Source organism: Sorex fumeus, unplaced genomic scaffold (genome assembly GCF_029834395.1).
Source record: "Sorex fumeus unplaced genomic scaffold, SorFum_2.1 ptg000177l, whole genome shotgun sequence".
In the NCBI taxonomy this organism is placed as follows: Eukaryota; Metazoa; Chordata; class Mammalia; order Eulipotyphla; family Soricidae; genus Sorex; species Sorex fumeus.
The window spans coordinates 1,237,412-1,261,360 of NW_026606234.1; the positions used below are offsets into that span (position 1 = coordinate 1,237,412).

At 60.4% G+C, this 23,949-nt stretch overlaps 1 protein-coding gene across 2 annotated transcripts in view; it reads left to right on the forward strand.

Annotated features, from left to right (window-relative positions):
• CPNE8 (copine 8) overlaps nt 1–23,949 on the forward strand; it is a 68,040-nt gene that overhangs the window by 1,725 nt on the left and 42,366 nt on the right. For both annotated transcript variants that reach the window (XM_056107802.1, XM_056107803.1), the window contains exons 2-6: nt 3,365–3,405; nt 4,476–4,522; nt 12,520–12,623; nt 13,783–13,822; nt 20,599–20,675. In XM_056107802.1, coding sequence (XP_055963777.1) covers nt 3,365–3,405; nt 4,476–4,522; nt 12,520–12,623; nt 13,783–13,822; nt 20,599–20,675 — 309 coding nt within the window. The remainder of the gene's footprint in view (nt 1–3,364; nt 3,406–4,475; nt 4,523–12,519; nt 12,624–13,782; nt 13,823–20,598; nt 20,676–23,949) is intronic.

Consider the following 23,949-nt stretch of genomic DNA (forward strand, 5'->3'; position numbering starts at 1 on the left):
CCTGACTGGGTGCTGGTCTGGGTCATTCTCAGTGCTTTGCCCTGAATGGCCGGTGACAGCCACTTCTGGAAGGTTCCTGGGACACGGCAGGGCCTGTACCCTTCAGCTCTTTCCGGGCGGTGCTGGCCACAGCGTGGCTCTGGACGGGCACTAGGAGGGCCCCGAGGCTTGTCCGGGGGCACCTGCTTCCTGCTGCCCTGCTGCCTCTGTGTCCAGGAGCTGGGTGGGGCAGGTCAGCCCAGACCCCACTGGGGCCAGTGAGGTCAGAGGCACTTACCCTGTGCACCTGTCTGAGACGTGGGCCCTGCTCTGTCCCCGGGGCCTGCCTGCGTGTAAGCTCTGCCCTGGCCCAGCATGTGTGTATGTGTGTGTGTGTGTGTGCGTGTGCACCCTGGGCCCTGCCTGAATGTGTGTGTGTGTGTGTGTGTGTAGTGTATGTCCTTGGCCCATCCTACGTGTGTGTGTGTGTGTGTGTGTGTGTGTGCACCCTGGGCCCTGCCTGAGAGTGTGTGTGTGTGTAAGTGTGTGTGAGTGTGTGTGAATGTGTGTGTGTACACCGTGGGCCCTGCCTGAGAGCGTGTGAGTGTGTGTATGTGTGTGTGTGCACCCTGGGTCCTGCCTGAGTGTGTGTGAGTGTGTGTGTGAACGTGTGTGTGCACCCTGGGCCCTGCCTGAGAGTGTGTGTGTGTGTGTGTGTGTGTGTGTATGTGTCCTGGGCCCAGCCTAAGTGTGTGTGTGTGTGTCTGTGTTCTGGGTCCTGCCTGAGTGTGTGTGTGTGTGTGCACCCTGGACCCTGTCTGAGTGTGTATGTGTGTGTGTGAGTGTGTGTATGTGTGTGTGAGTGTGGATGTGGATGTGTGTGTGTGCACCCTGGGCCCTGCTTGAGTATGTGTGTGTGTATGTGTGTGTGAGTGTGTGTGTTTGAGTGTGTGTGTGTGTGTGTCTGTGTGGCCCTGTTCTCTCAGTGAGGAGTTTGGGGTCTGGTCAGCCCTGACCCCGGGCCCCGTCCCACCCTGTGAGGCTCGCTCCTGCCCGCTGTGGGGTGACTTTCTCTCTGGCTGGCCTGTGGCAGGGCAGAGCCCCGCTGCTGTCCTGTGTCCTGGGGTTGTCCCTTGTCCCTTGCTCCCTGCGGGCGCCCCTGCCCCTCCCGCAGAGCCCCCAGCCCAGCGGAGGCCGTTCCTGCGGTCGCTCCACGCCTGACCCTCCTTTGTGGCAGCCCACGCACCCCCACCCCCCAGCTTCCGGCTCCTTCCGGCTCCTTCCGGCTCCGGCAGCTGCGGGCGGTGTTCCTCAGGGCGCCCACTCACAACAGCGCTTGTGCTTCCCTGTACTTTCCTGCTGCCTAACGATTCCTGCATTGATCCGCCCTGCCTCACGCGTGTTCATGCCTGTCCCCCGACGGCTCTGGAAGCGCACAGTTGATTCCTCATCGATTCTCACAAGGCCGATCTGCTTCCTCGACACACAGAAGTTCTTCGAGAACTGGGAGCCTCGGAGCCCCTGGATCTGTGGTCGAGCCCCTCCACGCAGTCGCTGCTGGAGTAGCGTTCGGTCCGTAGGACGTCGTCAGAGTGGTAGCTCTGACCCCAGTGGGAGTGTCACGGCGCCTCACCTGCCGACACAACTTGACGCCATCGTAGTTCTGCCTTTCTTCTAGAAAGCTCTAAAGGCTCCGCGTGAGAAGGAGAGAACAGACGGTCTGGGGGCTGGTGTCCGGGCCGAGGAGGGCGCCGGGTGCTCTTCAGGTCTGGGGCAATGGGACAGGACAAGTGTGAGCAGAGGAGGGGGGGGGGGGTGGGCGTGGTGTCCGTGTCCCCGGAGGGAGGTGAATGAGCGTGGCTGCTCCTGGGAGAAGCTTCTAGGAGCTGCCTGGGTGGAGTCGGCAGGGGCCGAGGTTGGCACGGCTGGTGGGCAGAGCCCGCCTGGCCGCTGTCTAGGAGCCAGTGGGCTTCTCAGCACCAGCAGTTTGCCCCTGAATTTTAATTCGCACGAATTTCAGAACAGCCCAGATCATGCTGTGGCCGTGGAGCAGGGGTTGACGCGTGTTCCGGAGGGTCTGGCCGCCCGGTCGGAGGAGCCCCCCGGCACGGTCAGGAAGGTCGGCTAGAATGGGAGATGCACTTTCCAATTCTTTCCTGGTGGGGATCACACTTGGCGGAGCTCAGGGTGACTCCTGGTTCTGTGTTCAGGGGCCCCCTGGCGGCCCCGGGGGCCGTAGGTGTTCCCGGGGCTTGAGTCAGGTCTGTGGAGTGCAGGGGGCCCTGTCCCTGCCACCACGCGGAGGCTTCCAGGGGCACAGGCCTGGCAGCCAGGTTGGAGGCGCGGGGACGGAGGTCCGGGCTGGAGGCTGGGTGGACGGGGTCTGGGTTGGCGCTGTGTGGCTGGCGGGTTGGAGGGAGGAGCGTCTCTCCAGTGCCTAGAGGAGCAGCTCTGTGTGGGCCGGTCTACGCAGGTGTCCTCAGGAACCTTCTGTCCCCGTCTCCCACCGGGCGTGGGGGTTGGGCCTTTCCAGGCACTGCTGTTCTAGAGGTCAGAGGTCAGGCAGCCTCATCCCTCCTGCATCTAGGGTGGGACCCCCTGCTTGTTCCCCGCTGAGCTTGGGGGCTGGGTGCATCTCAGGATATTTCCACAAGGCGGGTGTCCACGAGGCCAGACCCGGCCAGGGGCTCAGCTTAGGCCTGTGGTCACTGACGCCCTGGAATGAGCCTTGGGGCCTGGGGTGTTTGCTGATTTCTGACCACGAGGCCCCCCAGCCCGAGCCCCGGCCCCTGTCCCAGCCGGGGCAGCTCTGCTGGGTCGGGTGAGCGTGTGTCTCTCATTTCTGGGTTTTTTGTTTTTTCACGTTGGGTCACACGCGGCGATGCTCAGGGTTTCTTCCTCAGGTTCTGCACTCAGGAATCACTCCTGGTGGTGCTCGGGGGACCCTGTGGGATGCTGGGTGGGCCGCCCTCCCCACCATACTGTTGTTCTGGCCCCTCATTTCTGTTTTCTGAGAGCAAACTCCTGGTTCTGTGCTCAGGCCCACGGGTGCTGGGCCGTAAGCCCAGCTCTCCTGCCTGTGGGGCTGTGCTGATCACTTGAATGCATGTGAGGGCCGCGGACCCCTGTGGCTGCAGGTCCCCCCCACCCTTGTATGCTCGGCGTTCCTGGGCTTGGCACGAGGCAGATTTGGTGGGTGCCAAGGACTGGAGTCCCCCGGATGGTGCATTCTCCCTGGTGGGGGGGTTTCTTTGTTCTCTGCGGGGGTCCCTGTGGCACTCAGGGGACCAGCGGGGCAGCAGGAATCAGCCTCTGGCTCAGCCCTTGACCTCGTGGATGGGGACGGGCTGCCACGAGTTCACGACCGTCTCCTCTTTGTCCCCAGGAACCTCCTGGACCGAGACACCTTCTCCAAGTCGGACCCGAGTGAGTACGGCCACCCGGGCCGGGGTTTGCATAGACTGTTCTTCCTTCTGTGTTGGTGTAAGGCCGGGGAGGGGCACGGGGCCCCCAGCTGCCCCCAGCGCCAGAGTCGGGCAGACCCAGGGAAAGGCAAAGCCCCACAGAGCTGAGTGCAGGAGGCCCCCTCAGCCCTGGGCAGGGGAAGGGCAGAAAGCAGCAGACCGGTACCTGCGACCACCCTGTCTGCAGCTGGGACCCCCCCTCCCCCCACCCCTGGGCTCGGTTGCTGCAGCTGTGAGTGACCCGGGTGGCCCAGTCTCCTGTGAGCACACGCGGCACAACTCCAGGGGACACACTTTGCAGCCCCGAGGCGCCCCGACAGGAGGGGGCAGGACAGGGCTTTCCCCTTCCGGTTCCGGCTCGTCCCTTGGGTGGGCTTTTACCCTCTCACCCCGACCATGCCCGCGCACGCCAGGGGCTTCCTCTCCCTGGCAGGGTCTCTGCGCCCTCTGCTCTGAGAATGGGCGGGCAGGTGGCCACGCAGGCTTCCTCGGGGGTGACATGACGAATGCCCCCTGTCCAGCGCCCTCCCCGGGGCCCAGGTGCCGGCCAGACAGGGGAAGCAAGAGTCAGTTGGACCATCACTGTCACTGTCACTGTCCTCCTGTTGTTCATCGATTTGCTCGAGCGGGCCCAGTAACATTCTGAGACGTTGTTACTGTGTTTGGCAGATCGAATACGCCACAGGGAGCTTGCCAGGCCTTGCCGTGTGGGAGGGATACTCTCGGTAGCTTGCCGGGCTCTCCGGCAAGGGGCAGAGGAATCGAACTCGGGTCGGCCCGGTCGGCCGCGTGCACGGCAAACGCCCTCCCTGCTGTGCTGTCGCTCCAGCCCAAGATGGAGCATGTTTGTGTCTAATTTGTACCCTGGTTCTTTCGTTTCTTTAGGGAAGTTTTTCACCATTTGCTGATGACTTAGTCGTTTTCTTGCGGGCTTCAGGCCGAGGTTGGGCGTCAGCCTTAATGTCGCCTCCAGGCAGCTGGAGAGGAACTGCACACCCTGACCATGTCTCTGTGCTTCTCCCCCCTTTGCAGTCTGCGTCCTGTACGTGCAAGGAGTCGGCAACAAGGAATGGAGAGAGGTGAGCGCCTCGTCCCTGGGGGTGCCCTGGGGAGCGGGGCTGGCCGCCTCTGTTCCCATGGTGAAAGGCGTCTTTGTGTCCCGTCTCTGATCGCCGGAACATCCGGTGGGGGGGGGGGTAGGGCCTCCTGTGGAATGTTCTAGCCTGAAACTTGCTTTTCCCGTGCTCAGAACCCCGTGGGGAGTGTCGGGTCAGCTGACAGGGCTGGGGTCTGGCCTCGCTGTGGCCCCCGGCAGGGCTGTGCGGCGGGGGGAGGGGGGCGCCCAGCCGCGGACAGGGACCCTCAGAAGTGCCGCTCCCCCACCCCCCCCCGGGCTGCTGTGGCTTCCAACACCAGCACCAGTGCTGAAAGGAGCCCGTCCACCCTCAGCCGGGTCTGGAGCTCCGCAGGCGGGGAGGCCTGGTGTGAGGGCTGAATGGTCTGCCCAGTGGGCTGGGCTGGACGGGGCGGTGTCCTGTGGCCGCAGTGGGCTGGGCTGGACGGAGCGGTGTCCTGTGGCCGTAGCAGTGGCCGGGAGGGCCTTCAGGTTTCTTGCGTGGCTCCTCTCGCTGGCACTCACGCCCTGGCCCTCCCGGCCGTTCCTGACCTGGCTATTTTGAGGTCCAGGGGCGGCTCTGTGGAAGGACCCGAGCGCCGCTCCACGAGGCTCATGGGCCGTGTGGTGTCCGGGACAGGACATGTTTTGTCCCCAAATTACCTCCCTGGGCCCTCAGAGCCTTTCCCTGTGTTTGGCCCACACCGGGCAGTGCTTAGAGGTGACTCCCAGCTCAGTGCTCAGAGCCGAGCACCGTGCCAGAGCTGAGCTCTGGGCTCAGCCCTGCTCCATAGGGGGAAGGGGGGCGTGGCCCAAGGCAGCAGAGCAGAGACTGGACATGGGCTGAGGGTGGGAGCCCAAGACTGGGTCAGCTGGCGCCCCCGTGGGCCTCCCGGAGACCCCAGCCTCAGTTTCCTCTGCGTGTCGAGTCACACTGGTGGTGCCGTTGGCCCCCGTGCCGTGCGTGTGAGATGGCGTTTCCCCGCGATGCCCCAAGCACTGAGGGACACACGTGGACGCTGTGTTAGTGGGGCCGTGGGCCGGGGCGGGAGCCTGACCCAGAGGGTCCCTGAAGCCCCCGCAGACGGGGGTCCGTGTGGCCGGCTGCGCCGTGGCCTGCCGTGGGATTTCGTGTTCGGGGTGAGTTACCCCCCGACAGCAGTGAGGGCGGAAAAGGGAATTCAAAATTTGCTGCAACAGACGCGCACGTGAAAGGGTAGCGAAATCCTTAAAGACCAACGTCCTGCTGGACTCTGGACCCGCTTATCTGGCAGCACAGCCTCGCCGCCGGACTTGCAGGTAAATTCCAGCAGCTGTGAGCTGTCAAAAGCTCTTGAAAAAATGGCTTTTTAAGGCAGATGCCACTTCAGCACCGCAGCCAGACTCACGGGCCGTGACTGAGGGCGGCCGGTGCCTCGTCACTGCCGGGGGAGGAGTCGGCACAGCCCTGGCCGCACTCAAGGCTCAGGGAGGCAACTCGCCCCTCTGCGCGCTGCGGGGCACACGTGGTGGTGCTCAGGGGCCGCTCCTGGCTCTGTGCTCAGGGCTGCTGTCAGCCCAGTGCTCAGGGCTGCTCCCTGCCCAGTGCTCAGGGGCAGCTCCCCCCACCCAGTGCTCGGAGGATATTCCTGCTCCTGTGCTCAGGTCCACTGCAGGCTCTGGGCACCTCGTGGTGCTTGGGGGTCCATGCGTGCCGGAGGCCCACCCTGCACCCTGCCTGGCTGTCGTCAGGTGTCGGGCTGTGAACTGGCTGGAAACAGGTTTTGTCAGGATTATCTGCCGCGGGCCTGGCCCTGGTGGCTACAGCGTCTGAAGGAGCAGGCCTGGCGGTCAGCGGTGGGGGCGGACAGCTGGCCCTGGGCTGCAGTGTCTGCCCGCCACGGGAGCCGCCCGGCCTGGGGAGAGCTGCACGCCCTTTCTGCCACGGGGTGTCTCTCGGAGCCCACGGCCTCCCTTGGGTCCGACCCGCCCTTCCCCCCCCCCACGACCCCCAGGAGGGCGCCTCGAGGGTGGGGACAGCCATGGGGGCCCGGCCGACGTTGGTGGTGGCTAGTGCGGCTCCCTGGGGGGAGGGCCAGGGTCCCGCACGGCTGGGCGAGGGCAGAGGGCTGTGTGCCGGCAGCTGCGTGGGGCTGCGTGTGGAGCCGTGTGCGCCGCGTGTGGAGCTGGGGGCAGAGGCCTTGGAGCCAGGCTGTCCGGCGCTGGGCTGCCCCTCTCGTTTGAGCGGTGGACAGGGCCGTGTGCTCACCTCCTGCAGAGACGGGGCGGTGCTCACTTCGGTATAGATAAGCAGTGTCCTCCCTCCCGTCTAGACAGGGCAGCGACCTCACCTCCTGCAGAGGCGGGTGGGTGTGAGGCGGACGGGTGCATTCCTGTTTGCAGAGTGAAGTTGAGCGGGTGCCTGGCCTGCCCGCGTGCCCGCTGCTGTCAGTAGCTCCTTTGGTTCCGCTGAGCTCGAGAGTCCGCAGTTGGGCTGGGCCGGGACGGCTCGTACCCCGAGCGTCGTGGCCTTCCCCTCTCCTCCCAGCCCCCTCTCCCCGTGCTGAGGCTCGCGGCTTCGCCTGTGCTCTGTCGAGTCTTGTGTGTTTCTGTCCTGTCCTTGGTGGTCGTTCCCAGTCGCTATGGGAGCACCCCCTACTCCCCCCTCACTCACCCGCGTGCTCCTGTGCTCCCTCAGCAGTGCTCGGGCCAGCACAAGAGGCGCTGGCTGTCCCCCACCCCCCGGCAGCTTCTAGCCTGGCCCCACTCTGAAAGGTCCAGTTGCAGAGTTCATGTGCTCCCATGGATTCCTCTGAAATTTCCCCGAGTGTTCTGCGTCTGAAGCATCTCTCTTACCGTTTGCAGGTGCTTAGGTCTCGGTATAAACCTACATCAGTGATCTTCACCTTTTATTTAGTGTATCCAGATTACCCAGTGTTGGTGTTAATCTACCATTCTACAATTTTAGCACAGCGTTAGGGCATTTGCCTTGTGCGCGGCTGGCTTGGCTGAGCCGGGTTCGATTCCTCCACCCTTCTCGGAGAGCCCGGCAAGCTACCGAGAGTATCTCGCCCGCACGGCAGAGCCTGACAAGCTCCCCGTGACGTATTCGATAAGCCAAACACAATAACAAGTCTCACGACGGAGACGTTACTGGGCCCGCTCAAGCAAATCGATGAACGATGGGAGGACAGTGCGACAGTGCTTCATTACGTATCTCCACCTTCATCTCTCTGCCTTGCTCCTTAGTCTGCCCAGGAGAAGGGGACAGAATCCCCTCCCGTCCTCCTCCGGCTGAGGGGGCCATCACAGCAGCCTCAGCCTGATTGCCGGCCGAAAGGGAAGTTCCCCGTGCGCGGGGATTCTGCGGGGAGGCAGATTCCAAACCAGCGTCTGCCGTGCCGGGTGCTGAGGCCGAGAGGGCTGAATTTCACGCGCCTGCCGACAGCGGCTGGTCCTCGCGCAACACCGTCTTGTGCCCCCTGGTCCCCCCATGAGCCCGCAGCACCCGCCTTCTGCAGGCTCTGCGTGGGGCAGCTTCTGTTCTGCCGACTTCCTGGAGGTGCTTTCAGGAGCTCTGGATGCAGGACCCACATGCGGGTCCCTAGGTCTGGGGGGGTAACACAGCTTTTGGTGGGCTTTGCTGTGCTTGAGAATGAAGCACGTGATTCTGATTTCTCAGCGGTGACGCTGGGGAGCTGGTCCCGAGGCTCAGGACGACTAGGTCTGGGGTGGCCTGGCTTGCTCCGGTGCCGTCCTGCAGGGCTTGCCCCTGGCCCTGCCGCCCTCGGCTCTCTCGAGTCTGTGTCCTCTGGACCCGCTCCTGCCTTTCCCGTCCGGGGGGAGCTGCTCTGGGTTCCCCCTGAGGGTGCTGGCCACGGGCGCTGGCTTGGCCCGGGTCCTCTCTCCCTCCTCACGGGGCCGTGCCTGTAGCCACCCTGGACCAGGGCCCTGAGCTCGTCACTCCTGTGGCTGACCAGGCTGGCTGTCGGGACGGCGGCAGGCAGCTCCTGATACTCCCTCGCTCGCGCCTCTGCTGTCTGGGTTTCCTCCTTCCTCCCTGCCTCCTTCGTGCCAAGCTGGGCTCCCGGAACCAGCCTCCCTGCCCTGCCCCACGCTGCCTTGTGCTGCTGTGGCCACCAAGCCACATTCAGCTCTATCTGCTTCTTGGGCCCCGTGGCCGCCCAGGCCTGGCTCCATGGAAAGTGCCGATGGAAGCCAATGGGCCTGGCATGCACATGGGGACCACACCCATGGGGGCCTCATCTGAGCTGCCATGCTCTGCCCCTTGAGCCACCCTGCCTCTGAGGATTCTTAGGGGCTCCCGGTGGGTGAGTGGTTTAGCACAAGGGCCCGGGTGCCTGCTATCAGCATGGTGGGGGCTCCAGGCTGTGCCTGACAGTGCTCGGGGGGCTGTGGGGGGGGGGGCTGACCACAGTGCCCCATGAGCCCTGACCACTGCCCTGTCTCCTGGGCCCTCCAAGGCCTGAGGGTTTTCCCTGCAACCCTGGAACCTTCCCGCCCGCAAGGTCCCATTCAGAAGCATCTGTGCATTTCTCTGTTTTCTTTTCTCCAGGTGGGGGACCCACAGCTTTCTAGTTTCCCGAGTTCTCTGGTACCTTTTAAAAGGCAACTTTCATCTTTTGCCTGATTTTTCTAGTTTTTGCAGAAGAGCTGGCCCGAACCACTGGCAGACGCAAAGCCTGGTTCTGGCCAGTGACGCGTCTCTAGGGAAAGATTCCCCGAACTGCGCTTCCCGCCTTCTGTCCCTCGTGGGTGTGTATTCAAAAAATAAAATACGAAAGGGCCTTGCAGAGACGCTCTCTCTCTCTCTCTCTCTCTCTCTCTCTCTCTCTCTCTCTCTCACACACACACACACACACACACACACACACACCCCTCCCGCGGTTGGTGGTCTCACGCCCGCTTCCCCACCCCAGGGAGGCTGATGGCGATGGGCGATGGAGGAAGGAGGGAGGGAGCGAGGGCCGGGCTGGTTGGTGTCGGGTGCTGTTTATTTCCTTCCCATCCTGATCCTCTTCCTCCTCCGGATCCCCCTTCCCCCTCATCCTCCTCTCAGGTCCTGCTCCTTCGTCCTTCTCCTGCCTGCCTCTGCCTCCCCCAACCCACCTTTCATTCTACTTCATTCCCCTTCTGACTCTCCCAGCCCACTCTTACAGCCTTTGTATCTCCCAAAGCAGGAGGAGGTGGGGTAATAATTACACGTGGGTGTGGTCACACACTCAGCAGAGGTAAAGTTCTTCCCTCAGGGGATGCTGCTTCCAGGACAGATTCTCTTTCAGCAGGAGGACCCGCCCAAGAGCGGAATCCCAGGGGTGTGTCTCTCCTCTCCTTGTCCAACAAACATGTAAACGTTCATAATATTAGTCATTTCCTATGGACACAGTAAGAGATACGTCAAGCTTAAAGGTTGGCTCTTCCTGAGGACATCTCACTGTATGTCCCAGACCACAATCCTCAGGCCGGGTTAGTCTCCCTAATCCTAGTGGGGTCCTTATCCAGTTACCTCTTTTGGTCATGACGGAGTCTGTCCATGAATGTGCTCTCAACTTATAGTTGAATATCGTGGTGCTTTGGCCTGACCCATTTCGATGCCAGGGTAGCTCACAGCTTGCCCTGGGTCCATTCAGTCCCTCGTTGGGACCCTGCTTTTGGGTGCTAGGAACTAAGGGCAACGGAGGCTTAAGTCGAGAAAGCAGATGCTCAGGACTGAAAATTCCTGTGTCTATACAAAAAGGACATCGCTTTAAAGTAAACTATTCAAAAGACAAAAGGAGAGGAGAAAGGCAGTACATGAATACAAGTCAAGTGTCCTTAGAAGGATCGGACCTTAGGAGTTAACAGAGTCTGCTTAGGGGGAAAAGGTGGCAGACAGGTTGCGGAAGAGAGCACAGAGAAGTTACAGATAAGCTCAGAGGAATGGGAGTGACTCGGGAGCACTGTGATGGGCGTAACCCGATAAACCTAAGTGCCCTGTGTCAAGGGAGAAAGGACAAACCAGTGTTATCCTACGCGTAGGAGCCCCAGCCACGGAGCCAGGAAACTGAGGACCTGGTGCTTCTCCGTGTGAAACAGTCTGGGACCCGCTGTGCTGGCTCTGATTGAAGAAGGAACCCGTGGAGCGTGGACCGTGTGTGTGCCCCCAAGAGTCTGTGTCTAGGGGTACGCGCACATGCATGATGTGGTCTCATGCATGTATGTGCACGAGTGCACATGTGTGAGCAAACATGTCTGCACACGTGCAACATGGGCTTATTCTGTTACACACATGATACATGTGATGTGGGCTTGCAGACACATTCACACCTGCACATATATGTGTGATGTGGGCTCTTGGATACGTGCACACAAGTACCCACAGCATGGGCCCAGGCACGGGTGCATATGCGTGTATTGGTGTGACGTGGGTGTGTGCACCCACACGTGTGAGTGCATGTCTGACGTGGGATTCTGGGCAAACGCCCTGTGTGTGTGTGCGTCTGACACCTTTGTGCGGAATGCACAGGGAGAGTCCAAACTGAGGGTTTTCCACGCTTGCCCTGATATTCTTTGTCTTCGGTTTTGTTTTGCTTTGGGCCACCCCCAGTGATCACTCCTGGCAGGGCTCAGAGGACCACAAGTAGTGCCAGGAATCGAACCCGGCTTGGCCCTCCCCTCTGTACTGGGTCTCCAATTCGCCCTGGGATTCAGTCACCCCACTCAGAGCATCGGCCGTGTGGACTGTGTCCGTCAGCCCTCAGGGGCCCTCGGCTGGTCTCTCTGGGGTGGACCCTGTGTCCCCTTCCCTGCGGCCGGGCCCTGCCGTGCTCCTGCTCTGGACACTTCTCGGCGTGCACCAAGACCTCCCCCGCACAGCCCTCCTGGCGTAGTATCTCAAGCAGTTCAGGACGAGCTGGCGTAGCAACGGGAGTGTTTCCAGACCCTCGTTCTCTGCAAGATTGTCCTAGATGGAAAAGTGGGCTTGATCCGATTAGCCCCAGCGCAGATCAGGCACCTCCAAACAAAAGCCTGATTGTTTGATGCTTTTGCCTGAAGCTTTACAAAAAAACAATGTTTTGCATTTTAACCAAATTAACAGTTGACCGTGTTCCCGGGACGAGGACTCGAGCCTGCTGACGTCCCTGGTCATGAGCCGAGATGGACCCGAGTCCCCTGGGCCCCAGCACTGCTGGCTCCGGCCTGCGGCGTCCAGGGCCCCAGAGGCTCAGGTTGGTCTCGGCTCATGACCACAGGCCCATTGTGTGGACACGGCTTTCAAGGCCACTGCTCGGGCAGAGGTCACAGGTCCTACCCTCGCTCTCCTGCTCTCAGGTTTGAGTGGGCAGGAGTACCCGCAGTGCTCGTGGAGCAGACGTGCTGGGCTGGGCCAGGGCTGAGTCTTGGGGCTGTGTGGGTGCTGTGGGCGGCGTTTGCCCCTGCGCCGACTGAGCTGGGGGCACCGTGGGGCATGCTGGTCTCTGGTTTAGTTTACTTCTGTCTTTTTCAAAATGAATGTTTGTGTCTTTGGGACCACACCACACAGTGCTCAGGGCTTAACTCCCAGCACAGTGCTCAGGGACGTGTGGTGCGGGGGTGGAACCAGGTCTCTGGCGTCCCTGATGGGCATGCCCTGGTCCCGGTTCTGAGGGTGGGAGGAAAGCCGGGCGTCCCGGCAGCTGACTGTGGCCAGCACAGCCTTGCCTTCCGGAACCTTCTCTGTCTGTATCCTCGGCGTGCACGGGGGCCAGGCAGTGTGTGTCCTGGGGCCCTCCTGAGCTGGACGCCTGAGTCCCAGCGTGGTCTCGAGAGGGAGACTAGCCGGTGCCACTAGCCGGTGCATCCCTGGAGGGCCCCAGGGGCAGGGTGGGCTCCAGCCCTGTGAGCAGCTAGGCCCCGGGGCCCGAGGTGGCGGGGGAGGGAGTCCCCGTGGGAGGGGCACTGGCCAGGCTGGCCGGGCCTGACTCTGACCCTTCTCTCCCCCAGTTCGGGAGGACGGAGGTCATCGACAACACGCTGAACCCCGACTTCGTGAGGAAGTTCATTCTGGACTACTTCTTCGAGGAGAGGGAGAACCTTCGCTTCGACCTGTACGCGCGGGCGGGTGGGGCCTGTGGCCGCAGGGGCCCTGGGCCCGCTGGACTCTAAGGCAGAACCGGCAGGGGGCGGCCAGGACAGGAAGGACACATGGTGGCCTCACGTTTCACGGGGCTGTAGCGCCACAGGCAGGCCCTGGCCTTGCACGCGGCTGGTCCAGGTGTGACCCCCAGAATGACCCTGGAGTACAGATGCAGGACGAACCTCTGAGCATCGCCTTGTGTGGCTAAGAACCCAAAACAGGAGAATTCTAACAACGTCTAGAGCAGTGACAGGCACCCAGCTGTCCCGGACCCTGACTCGCCCCGACTACCCGCTGGTCCCCATGCATCAGCACCGTGCGCGTGGGGCAGCACCCATACTGACCCTCCCCGTGGACGCCCGGGCCCCACCGAGACTGCCTGTCCGGCTGCCCGGGGGAGATGCATGGCAGCGTGGCCCTGGGCACGGGGCCTCCTTCCGGGGGCCGAGTCCGAGCCCAGCCCACACACTAGCCGGGCGGGCGTTTACAGCCCAGCAGGGCCTTGCCCAGGGCCACCACTCCAGGACACGTCCCCTCCCTGACCCCAGGGGACAGTTGCACCCCAGCGCCTGGGCAGGGCGGCAGACTGCCCACAGGGAGTCCTGTCGGGGGTGACTGGGCAGGGCGTTTGCCGCAGGCCAGAGCCACCGCGGCTGCCCCAGAGCCAGGGCTGTGCCCGTGCCCAGAGCCCCCTCAGGTCCAGCCGTGATCTGGCCATGTGGCTCCAGAGCCTGTTTCTGGTTCTGCCTGGCCAGGGCGGGACCCAGAGCCCGGCCAGTGTCCTGCACGACTGCCCAGCCGGCCTGTCCGTCCAGCTGCCCTTTGGGTCCTGCGTGTCTGTGACCTGGAGGGGGTCTGGCTGTCCAGCGGGCCGACTGCGGGGAGATACAGCTTTCCTCCTTCTGTAGCCGCAGGGTGGAGCCTGGCCGTGGGGGCAGGGACCGTTGAGGGGACGCAGGGCTCAGCCCTGGGGGCAGGTAGGGGAGCCGGGGGACCCCAGGACTCGGGGCTCGGCTGGGGCTGAGGGGCCGCATGGCTTCTCCCGGAGGAGAAGGGGCTTGGATTGTTTTGTTTCATTGACGTGGCTCAGATATTTCGAATTACTTGAGTTTTGTGTTTTGATTTTTTAGGTACGATGTCGATTCAAAGAGCCCTAACTTGTCCAAACATGTAAGTCCGTATTTTTGTACTTGATGGTATTTTATGATTATATAGAGTGTATTGTACATCGTAACTATTTATGTTCATCTTAAAGGTTTAAACCTATTTCCATGAGCTTTCGGTAACACGTGTCACAGGGGTGGAGTCACCTGTTACAGATGATGAGATGGTGTGTTCAGGTGCCAGGGGTGCGAGTGTGTGTGTGTGTGTGTATGTGTGCACGTGAGTGTAAATACATGTGTGTGCTAGTGTACGTCTGTGTATGCGAATGAGTATGAACGTGTCTGTGAATGTGTGTGCACGAGTGTGTGTGTACGCATGAGTGTGTGCGCAGCTGTGTCTGTGTGTATGCATAGGGGTGTGTGCATGTATGTGAGAGTGTGCAAGTATATGTGAATGTGTCGGTGAGTGTGTATGTGTGTACACGAGTGTGTGTGCATGTGTGTATATGTGTGTGAATGTGTGTGAGTGTGTCTGTGCGCATGAGTGTGTGTGTATGTGTGTGTCAGTGTGGGTGAATGTGTATGAGTGTGTATGTGTGTATGCATGAGTGTGTGTGCATGTGTATATGTGTGAGTGTGTAAATGTGTCGGTGAAATGTGTGTGTACGCATGAGTGTGTGTGTGCGTGTGTGTATGTGGGAGTGTGCGGGTGTGTCTGTGAGGTGTTTGTGCCTGCTCACCCACAGCGCGATGCCCCTGCCCACTGATTAAGGTGCCCCAGGCCCTTCCCACTCGTGCCCCCCCAGGGTGCCGAGTGCCCCACGGTCAGCTCAGGGAGCTCCAGGGAAGTGGGGGAGGAGGGGAGGGAGGATGGGGGGGGAGGGGGGAGGTCTCAGGGTCGTCCTGGGGGCTCGTGTTGGGCTGGATTCCCCCCATCCCCCCGGGCAGGACTGTGGTCACGGCACACTTCCAGAACCTTCCTGGGTCAGCTTGTTCCACAGTTAGTGCTGCGGCCGGGCTGTCCCTGTCCCCCTCAGGCCACGTGTCCTCGTGCCCCTCCTGCCCCTCCCACCCCTACCCAGCCCGCCGTGTGGGGACTGATCGTGGCCTCTGGACCCGCCCGGACCTTGGCCATGGGCTGCTCTGAACCGGCTGGGGACTGGCCCTGACACGCTGCTGGGAGCCTCCTGCCCCCAGGTCACCAGGCCTGGACCCTTTCACCTCCTGACTCGGACCCTCTTCCCTCTCCATCGCCTCCTCACCTAGAACCCTCACTCCCTCCCACCACGGGCCCCCCTCCCCCGTCCCCATCCTGCCCCGGTGCCTCTCCTGAGCAGAGAGTCAGGTCTGAGTTAGTGAGTCGGTGAGTGAGTCGGCACTGAGCCGAGGGCTGAGGCTTGTCCAAGAGGGGAAGGTGGGATGCGGCCCCCGGAGGGTTGGGCTGCTTTCGGGTGAGGGGCCTCAGCACCGAGCCCGATTCCAGCCCAGGAGCTTTGAGCCCCCAAAGAGCCTCTTTTGTACTGTTGGTTATGTAAAAACCACTGAAAATGCTGCAAAAAGGTGTCCTTAGAGGAAAGAGTATGAAGACTGTTCTGTTTTGGCAGGGGCCGTTAAGACCTTCTATAAGAGATCACTAACATGCTGTTAAAGGTTGAGCCTTGTGAACTTTCATGTATATATCACTGTCACGGTCCTCCCGTTGATCGTCGATTTGCTCGAGCGGGCCCAGTAACGTCTCCATTGGAGACTTTGTTGTTACTGTGTTTGGCATATCGAATACGTCACGGGGAGCTTGCCAGGCTCTGCCGTGCGGGCGAGATACTCTCGGTAGCTTGCCGGGCTCTCCGAGAGGGGCGGAGGAATCGAACCCGGGTCGGCCGGGCTGGCTGCGTGCAAGGCAAACGCCCTACCGCTGTGCTATCATGTGTGTGTGTATATATATATATATATAAAATCTGTAAATATGTATGCACACATATATATATTTATACAGATGTATATATACATTCCCCCTATGATTGGTTACCTCCTCTCTTTGGGTCCCATCCCATGTGGAGCACTACTCTTGGAGTCTGGGTGGAGTGAGGTACGAGGGGTCCAGGAGTAGGTTCACTCGTGCAAGAGGCTCGGCCTTGAGTGTGGCGGCGGTTGGGTTCTGGAGGTTTTTGGGTCCCTTGGGGCGGGGAGGGCTCTCGCCCGCCCCCCTAGGGCTGCCCCAAGCGACACAGCCTGGCGCGGGTGGGGTGGCGTGGCTGTGGCGGGCGTCACGTTGCTCCTTCCGGAGGGCAGGAGGCGCCTCTCTGAGTTGCTGCTGGCGTTTGGGTCTCGGGGTTTCAGTGTGGCCGGCCCTGAGGTTTGGACACTCGGCTCTGTCACCCCTTGGCTCCACCTCCACCCTTATCCCCGGGCGGCTTGTTGCTGCTCACCTGTCTTCCCCGTCTCCCTTCCCCCTCCCCTCATCTTTCCTTCTCCCTCTCCTCTGGGGCCAAGGTTGATCCGGGCGCCCCCCTTCAAAACACTGCATTCCCTCACCCGGTTACTCTAAATACCACAAAGAAGTGCTAGCACCGTGTCCATCCTTCTCTGGCCGACTTCACTTACCCTGACGTCAGTCTTCCAGTTCCATGCATGCTGCCGCGGATTGTGCCATTTCATCCTTCCTCACAGCTGTGTAGTATTCCACTGTGTATATATGTACTACATCTTACACTCCACTGACCCGCTGTGGGACATCAAGGCTGATTCTGAAACTCAGCAGTTGTACGGGCACTGCAGTGGGTAGTGGCGTGCAACACATCCTTTGGAATGACTCTTTTCTGTCCCGGGGACAGATACCCAACCGTGGAATTATTCGTCATCTGGGAGCTCCGATAAGTTTGCTGCGAACCCTCCAAGCTTTCCCGTAGGGCAGCGTTCCCACCAGCAGGGACGGGGGCTCCTCTCCACCACGTCCCGCCAACAGATTGTTCCCTTGATACACGCCACCCTCTCTGGTGGAGGCTGGCATCTCGTTGCCATCTTGATTTGGATCATTCGCGGTGATAATAGATGCTGAGCATCCCCCGTGTGCCCGCTGACCATCTGCTGGGCTTCCTCGGGGAAGCGTCTGTTCCTTCCTCTCCCCGTTGCGGGCAGATGTACTTCCTGTAGGAATCGCCCGGCTGGCGCCTTTCTGTGGGAATGCTACCAGTGGGGTGGTGTCCCCTCGGAGGGACAGACGAGTAACTGCAGTCACTCGCCCTTGGCCAGGGGGAATGAATGAGAGGACGGTGCTGCTGTTGGGCTTCTCCTCAGGCACCATCATGCCAGGGAACGGGCGAGGGCGTTTTCTGTGGGTTGGAATATGCCGCCTCAGCACTGTTGTCTGCGCTCGGTGCTGGCCACCTGCTCCCGCTGCCCACACAGAGTTATTGTTGGGGGACGAGGACATGGCCACAGGACATGGCCTCACTCCCGCTGTGCTCCCCACTCCCACCGTGCTCCCCACTCTCACTGTGCTCCCCACTGACTGTGCTCCCCACCCACTGTGCTCCCCCTCCTGCCATGCTCCCCACCCACCGTGCTCCCCACTCCCGCTGTGCTCCCCACCCACTGTGCTCCCCACCCACTGTGCTCCCCCTCCTGCCATGCTTCCCACCCACTGTGCTCCCCACTCCCACTGTGCTCCCCACACCCTTGGTGCTCCCCAGCACCTCACATGTGCTCCCCACTCCCACTGTGCTCCCTACCCACTGTGCTCCCCCTCCTGCTGTGCTCCCCAGCACCTCATTTGTGCTCCCCACACCCCCGTTTGTGCTTCCCCGACACCCCTGTCCCAGCTCCCCCCCCGCCCTCAACCCCACTTGTGCCCGGTGCTCTCTGCTCCATGCAGGACGTGGGCTCACCCAGCCACGTCTCAGGGACTCGTCTCTGCATCCCACAACCCTTGGGATACAGAAATAGCCACACGCGCCTCTGTCTTCTCCGAGCCCTCGTGACTCACACACCGCCCCCCGCTCCGCATCCAGTCCCAGCTGGCACAGACCCGGCACAAACAGTGAAGACCTCCCGATAAGCTGAGCGCCTACCGGGCACCCCAACTGGTGGTGGCACCAGCAGGGATTTGCCAAGCGAGCGGCTGCACGTTGCCCTCCAAACCATGCAGAGAATCGGTGCCTTGCATGTGCCCAGAGTGTGGTCAGATGGGAACGACCTGCATGCCAAGGGGCCTCCTGGGACCCCAGACGCAGAGCTGGGGCAGCTCAGAGCACAGGAGACACACGAGCAGCGGGCAGAGCCAAAGGTGGCAGGGCGGGGGCGGGGGAGGGAGCGTGACCCCACCGTTGAGCTCGTTCTCCCCGTCCAGGCCTTGCTGCTGTCGCCCGCCTTGCCCTGACCGTCCCCTCCCATGTGCGGCCTTTCTGGGGCGTGGAAAGCCCCGCCAGGGCAGTAGACCAGGGTTCTGCATCCCCAGAAAAGAAGGTTCCAGACTGCTGCCAGCCCCGCGGGTACTGCTGGGTCGGCCGAGGCTCCCCGGGCTCAGCGGGGAAGATGCGGTTTCACTGGGATGAAGCGAGACTTTCCCTGAAGGGCTGATTCTCCTTCCTCCTGGGGGGCAGGTGCAGGGGTGGGGCCCCGGTCGGTGGCCGTGTGGAGCCAGCTGAGGTCTGGGCTTCGTCCCCTGAGCCGGGTCTGCACGTCAGCCAGTACCTGCCCAGCCGAGTCGGCGTTGGGCAGTGCTGACCAGTGTCAGAAGCTGCTGCGGCCATCTCTCCCCCAGGTCATTCCCGTGTGTGCCGGCAGCAGGGAGGTCGGTCTGTCCCACCAGGGTGCTCGGACACCAGCGAGTGGCCGTGCCCTGTGCTCACACCCCTGCCCAGGGCTCCTCCCTGGGCCTGTTGAGGCCGCGGCCGTGGACACGGGCAGTGGGTTTGGATGCAGGTCGTGAGTGGCGGGAGCCTTGTGCATGGCCACACAGTGGACAGTGGGTGTGGGCATGGGCACGTAACCCCCTGACCCGCTCCCCACGGTCCCTCCGAGGACACTGCTTAGCGCCCCTCTCTCTTAGACTCAGGACGCTCACAGGAGCGTGGGTCAGGGGCCAGTGGTCACCCCGCCCCAGGCAGGCCTTCCCATCCCTCTCACACAGACAGTCTTCCTCCCTGGGGAACTCTGTCCTGAGGAGCAGCCAGCCGTTAACGGGCAGAGAAAGCGGAGCACAGCGAAGTCAAAGATGACAACCCAGGAAACGGGAGTGCTCCGGGAGCATCGAGATGGGGATCACTCAGTGACCCTAAGCTCCTTGTGGCAGAGGAGGAAGCACAAACCAGTGCTGTCCTACAGGTATTCAGCAAACAGTTTCTCCCATTCCAGGCACTGCACTGGCTCATGCACTCAGGAATTTCTCTATCTTGGTCACTGCTTCTTTTGAGGTGCAGAGGCATCTTAGTTGAATGCAGTCCCCTTTGTTTATTTTTGCTTCCACTTGCTTGGTCAGAGGTATTTCATCTTTAAAGATGACTTTGACTTCAGTGTCCTGGAGGGTTCTGCCTGCATTTTCCTCCACGTACCTTAAGGATTCAGGTCTGATTCTGAGGTCTTTAATCCATTTTGATCTGACTTTTAAGTGCCTGGCGTTAGACAGAGGTCAGAGTCCTTTTGTTTTGTTTTGTTTTTTGCATGTACTGTCCAGTTTCCCCAGCACCACGTGCTCCACTTCAAATTTCTTTCTCCTTTGTCAAAGATTAAGTGATCAGGGGCTGGAGCGATAGCACAGTGGGGAGGGCATTTGCCTTGCACGCGGCCAACCTGGGTTCGATTCCCAGCCTCCCATAGGGTCCCCTGAGCACCGCCAGGAGTAATTTCTGAGTGCATGAGCCAGGAGTAACCCCTAGGCATCGCCAGGCGTGACCCAAAAAGGGGAAAAAAAAGATTAAGTGGTCATATGTTTGAGGGTCTGTGTCAGTATATTCAACTCTATTCCATTGGTCTGTTCATTCCAATACCATGCTGTGTTAATTACTACTGCTTTGTAATACAGTTTGAAGTTGGAAAAGAGGACGCCTCCCATTTCTTTTTCCCAAGAATTGCTTTAGCTATTTGTGGGAATTTATTGTTCCATATGAATTTTGGGAGTGTTTTGTCTATTTCTTTGAAAAATGTCATGGACATCTTTATAAGACTGCAGTGAATCTGCACAGTGCTTTGGGGAGTGTTGCCATTTTGATGATGTTAATCCTTCCGATCCATGAGCAGGGGACACATCATCTCCATTTCCTTGTGTCCGCTTTTATTTCCTGAGGTAGTTTTGTAGTTTTCTTTGTATGGGTCCTTCACTTCTTAGTTAAGCTGATCCAGGGTACTTGATTTTCCGGGACACAATTGTGAATGGGATTTTTTTTCCTTTCAGATATCTCTTTCTTCTTGGTGCCTTTGTTTTTGAATGCTGTGGCTTTGTGGGCACTGGGGTTTTATGGATGCTATGATTTTGTGGGTGTTGTGATCTTATGGGCCCCGGGGGGTTGTGGGATCTGTGGTCCTGGGGACGCTTTGTGTTTTGGAGTTGTGGACTTCAGCAGCTGTGTGGACAGCTCCGTTGTGTCCACGTAACTCAGGCTCTCTGGCATCCGTGGCCCTGGAGTCAGGTGGGTGCCTGGCCCTGTGGGTTTCTGTTCCCGGAGACCTCGCCCCAAGGCGTAGGCCCTGTTCTCAGGGCCCATTGCACGCTGCTGACCAGGGCCCTGCGATGTCCTTGGTGGGCCCCTGAGGAGAAGCCACAGCTTCTGGGTTCCAGCAGGTGGTGGACGTCAGCGATCCTGTAGGATCTCTGGGCTCTCCTGACCTTTAACCTTCTTCTCTGTTTAGGACTTCCTGGGACAAGTGTTCTGCACCTTGGGGGAGATCGTCGGTTCCCAGGGCAGTCGCCTGGAGAAGCCCATCTTGTGAGTATTTTCCTGGCTGGAGCGTGCGCCAGCCCCTGTACGGCTTGCAGTGTCCTGGGGTCACTGCAGCTTGGGCTTCCTCTATGTCACACACAGTCTGCCAGAGCAGAAGCAGCAGTTCCTGTGAGCTGTGGGGTCAACCCCAGGCTCCTTCCCACCCTGGCCCTGGCCCCACTCCTTAGGGCCCTCCTTGCTGCCCAGTGCCCACCTGCCGTGTCCCTCCTTGGGGGGCTTCTCAGGGTCGCAGCCAGGACCCGGGCTCCAGCTCCATCTCTCCCACCTGCTGTGCCCTGTCTTCCAAGAAGCTCTCAAGGGTCTTGTGTCATCTTCCTTCTGCGCCTTGGCTCTCTCGAGCGGCCCGAGGGCTTCTCTGGCACCTGATCTCGTGGGCGCAGCTACACAGCTGCCCGATGTGCCCCCGGCTTATTGCAGAGGACCCCGTGGATTGGTCCCTCACACTGCCTCTGTCACAGGGACTTGAGGTCCGTCTCATCTTTTCATGTTCTGGGATGTTGTTGCTGTTCTCACTTTGGAAAGTAGACGAGGATGGAAATGATTTGTTTCTCCTCTTCTGTGGAGACTCAGCTGAGCGTCTGAGGACAGAGTGGCAGAGACAGACACATCTTTTTTTTTTCTTTCTGCTTTTTGGATCATGCCTGGTGACGCACAGGGGTTACTCCTGGCTCTGCACTCAGGAACTACTCCTGGCAGTGTTCGGGGGACCCTATGGGATGCTGGGAATCGAACCCGGGTGGGCTGCGTGCAAGGCGAACAACCTACCCGCTGTGCTATTGCTCCAGCCCTGGACGCATCTTTAACTCGGCCTCTTAGTAGCAGCTCTGGGGCCACCGTTGTCAGCTGTTGGGCTGTCCCAGTTTGGGGCAAACACGTTCCTTGTATGCCTGCTTTGCCCCACCCCTCCCGCCACTCACAGTGACCCCTGTCCTCCTTAACTGGGTCTGTGTCCCCGTCCTTGTCTCCCAAGGAGTCCAGCTTCTGCCGTTGCACAGCGCCCCCTGTTGGCGGGGTGTGAAGATGCACCCCCACTCTCCTGCCAAAGCGCCAGGGGCACCTTCAGGGTTGGGGAGCTGCCCGCCCTCTCTGGGCCGTCAGAGCAGGGTCTCCCGGATGGAACCGGGCCCGAAGCAGAACCTTCTGTCCTGACTGCTGCTGGGTCTGGTCCTGCAGCTGTGATTGGGCAGCAGGGTGGGGGCAGCTGAGGCCTGGACCCGGGTCCCTCTCAGACTCAGGACTCAAGAAGGGCACCCCTGGGGCACCAGAAAAGGTCATGGGAAGGCCCAGACAGCAGGGCTGGAGGGCGGGCCAGCCTCTGCCACCATGGCAGGTCCCAGCAAGTGCACGGGACTGCGCGAGAGTGCGCATGTGTGCAGGTGTGTGTGCAAATGTTAGCATGCATGCACATGTATGTGAATGCATGTGTGCAAATGTGCGTGTGAGTGCTTGTGTGCAAATATGGGTGCATGCGTGGGAGTGTACATGTGAGTGCACATGCGAAAATACATTGTGTATGTATAAGCACGTGTGTGAATGTGTGTGAGTAAAAGTGTGTACGTGCGAATGTATGTGAGTGTGTGAGCCTGGATGTGCACGCGTGTAAATGTCCGTGTGTGCACTTGTGCATGTGAGTGTGTGTGAGTGTGAGTGTGAGCATGCGGAGCACACGGCCCGGAGCAGTCACACCATCAGGGAGTTTCAGGGTCTCCTGAAGACCTGGGGTCTGGCCCCTCGCTCTGGGCTGTGGTCGGCGCACCGGGCGTGTCTGTCTCTGCTGAGCTCCTGTCTGCGTCTCAGGTTCATGCTCACATTTGTCCTCCTGAGATCATGAACAGCCACGCTGAGAACTCGGGGCTCGGGCAGGCCGGGCCTGCCGCAGTGTGTTGGAGCATCACTTGAACTGAGGCTTTTCAATTCCCGACTCCGAAGTCCTCATTAGAAACGTTGGAATAATATCCTTTTCAAAAGATGATGGTTGCCAGACAAGTAACTGCACCCGCCACTGGCCGTAGCATCACACACAAACGGAGGCTCTCAAATGCGTAAACGTTTGTCAAGGTAGCCAGGACCTTTTTCCTAAGAGACCTCTGAAATCACCCCATCTCCCTCTCTTTCCTTCCTTCCTTCCTTCCTTCCTTCCTTCCTTCCTTTTTTCTTTAAAGTTTCCTTAGAGAGCTGTTTAGGAATTCAGCAAGCTTAGATAAAGGGCAATTTTGAACCAAACTTGATTACATTTATGTAAATCATTCACCATATATAAATATTAAAATTATTCTGTCTATTCTCAGCGTAGAGCGGAACAATCAGAGCTTTTTCACTGGCTTGTTATTCTGTTGGAAACATTCTGAATTTTTACAGCACTGGAATCAGAATTCCCAGGCAACTGCAAAATATAACCTAGAGGTAAAAATCAGCCAACATTCAAACGTTTTTGGATTTGTGAGATCACGTGGCCACGAGTAAATGTTAGTGGTTTTCCTGCACACGGAAACGAGCCCCGGTCGCACGGATGCTGGAGCCGCCCAGGCCGGGCACGTGTGAGGAGAACAACGGTCCCACTAGAGGAGCTTCTGGCGGCCCCTGAGCCCCCTGCCCCTGGGACGAGGGAGGGGGGGGCTGCAGGTTCCCTCGCCCCTGCCCCTCCCCCCCCCCCCCCCGCCGACCCTGCACGCCCAGGGCCTGGTGTGGGCACACCTGCTACAGTGGGCACTGGGCCCTGCGGCCACCTCTGCTCTGAACCCTCAGCCCGCCAGGGAGGCCATCTGTGCCTAGACCTTGTGGCCACTTCTCTGGGCCCCTCCAGCCCCCTTCAGGCGGGGAGACTGAGTCTCAGCCGAGGGCCTGGCTCTGATCCTGGCTCCGAGGCTGCGGGAGCACCGGGCATTCTCCCGGCAGAGGAACTGTTGCTCTGAGCGTCTGTGCTGGGAGCACGCTCTCCGGAGACCCCCGAGCTCGGCTGTGGAGCCACCCACTCCCAGTGAGGGCTGTGCCCATGCCCGCAGCCATCTCTGCCACCCGTGTGCCCCTAGGCTGAGGACAGTCCTGGGGCCCGTGGAGGCTTCCTGGGGTGCAAGACCCTCTGCCTTGTGTCTGCCTGAGGCCAGCTGGGCCAGGGCTATGCAGGCGGCCAGGAGAGGGACGGGAGAAGAGCACTAACTGTGTCCCGCTGCCCCTGGCCTCCGGGGGTCTGCTCCCGTCCCAGCATGCTCACAGGCGGGGCCCACAGCTGGTGTCTGCAGTACACGCACCTCTGCACGCA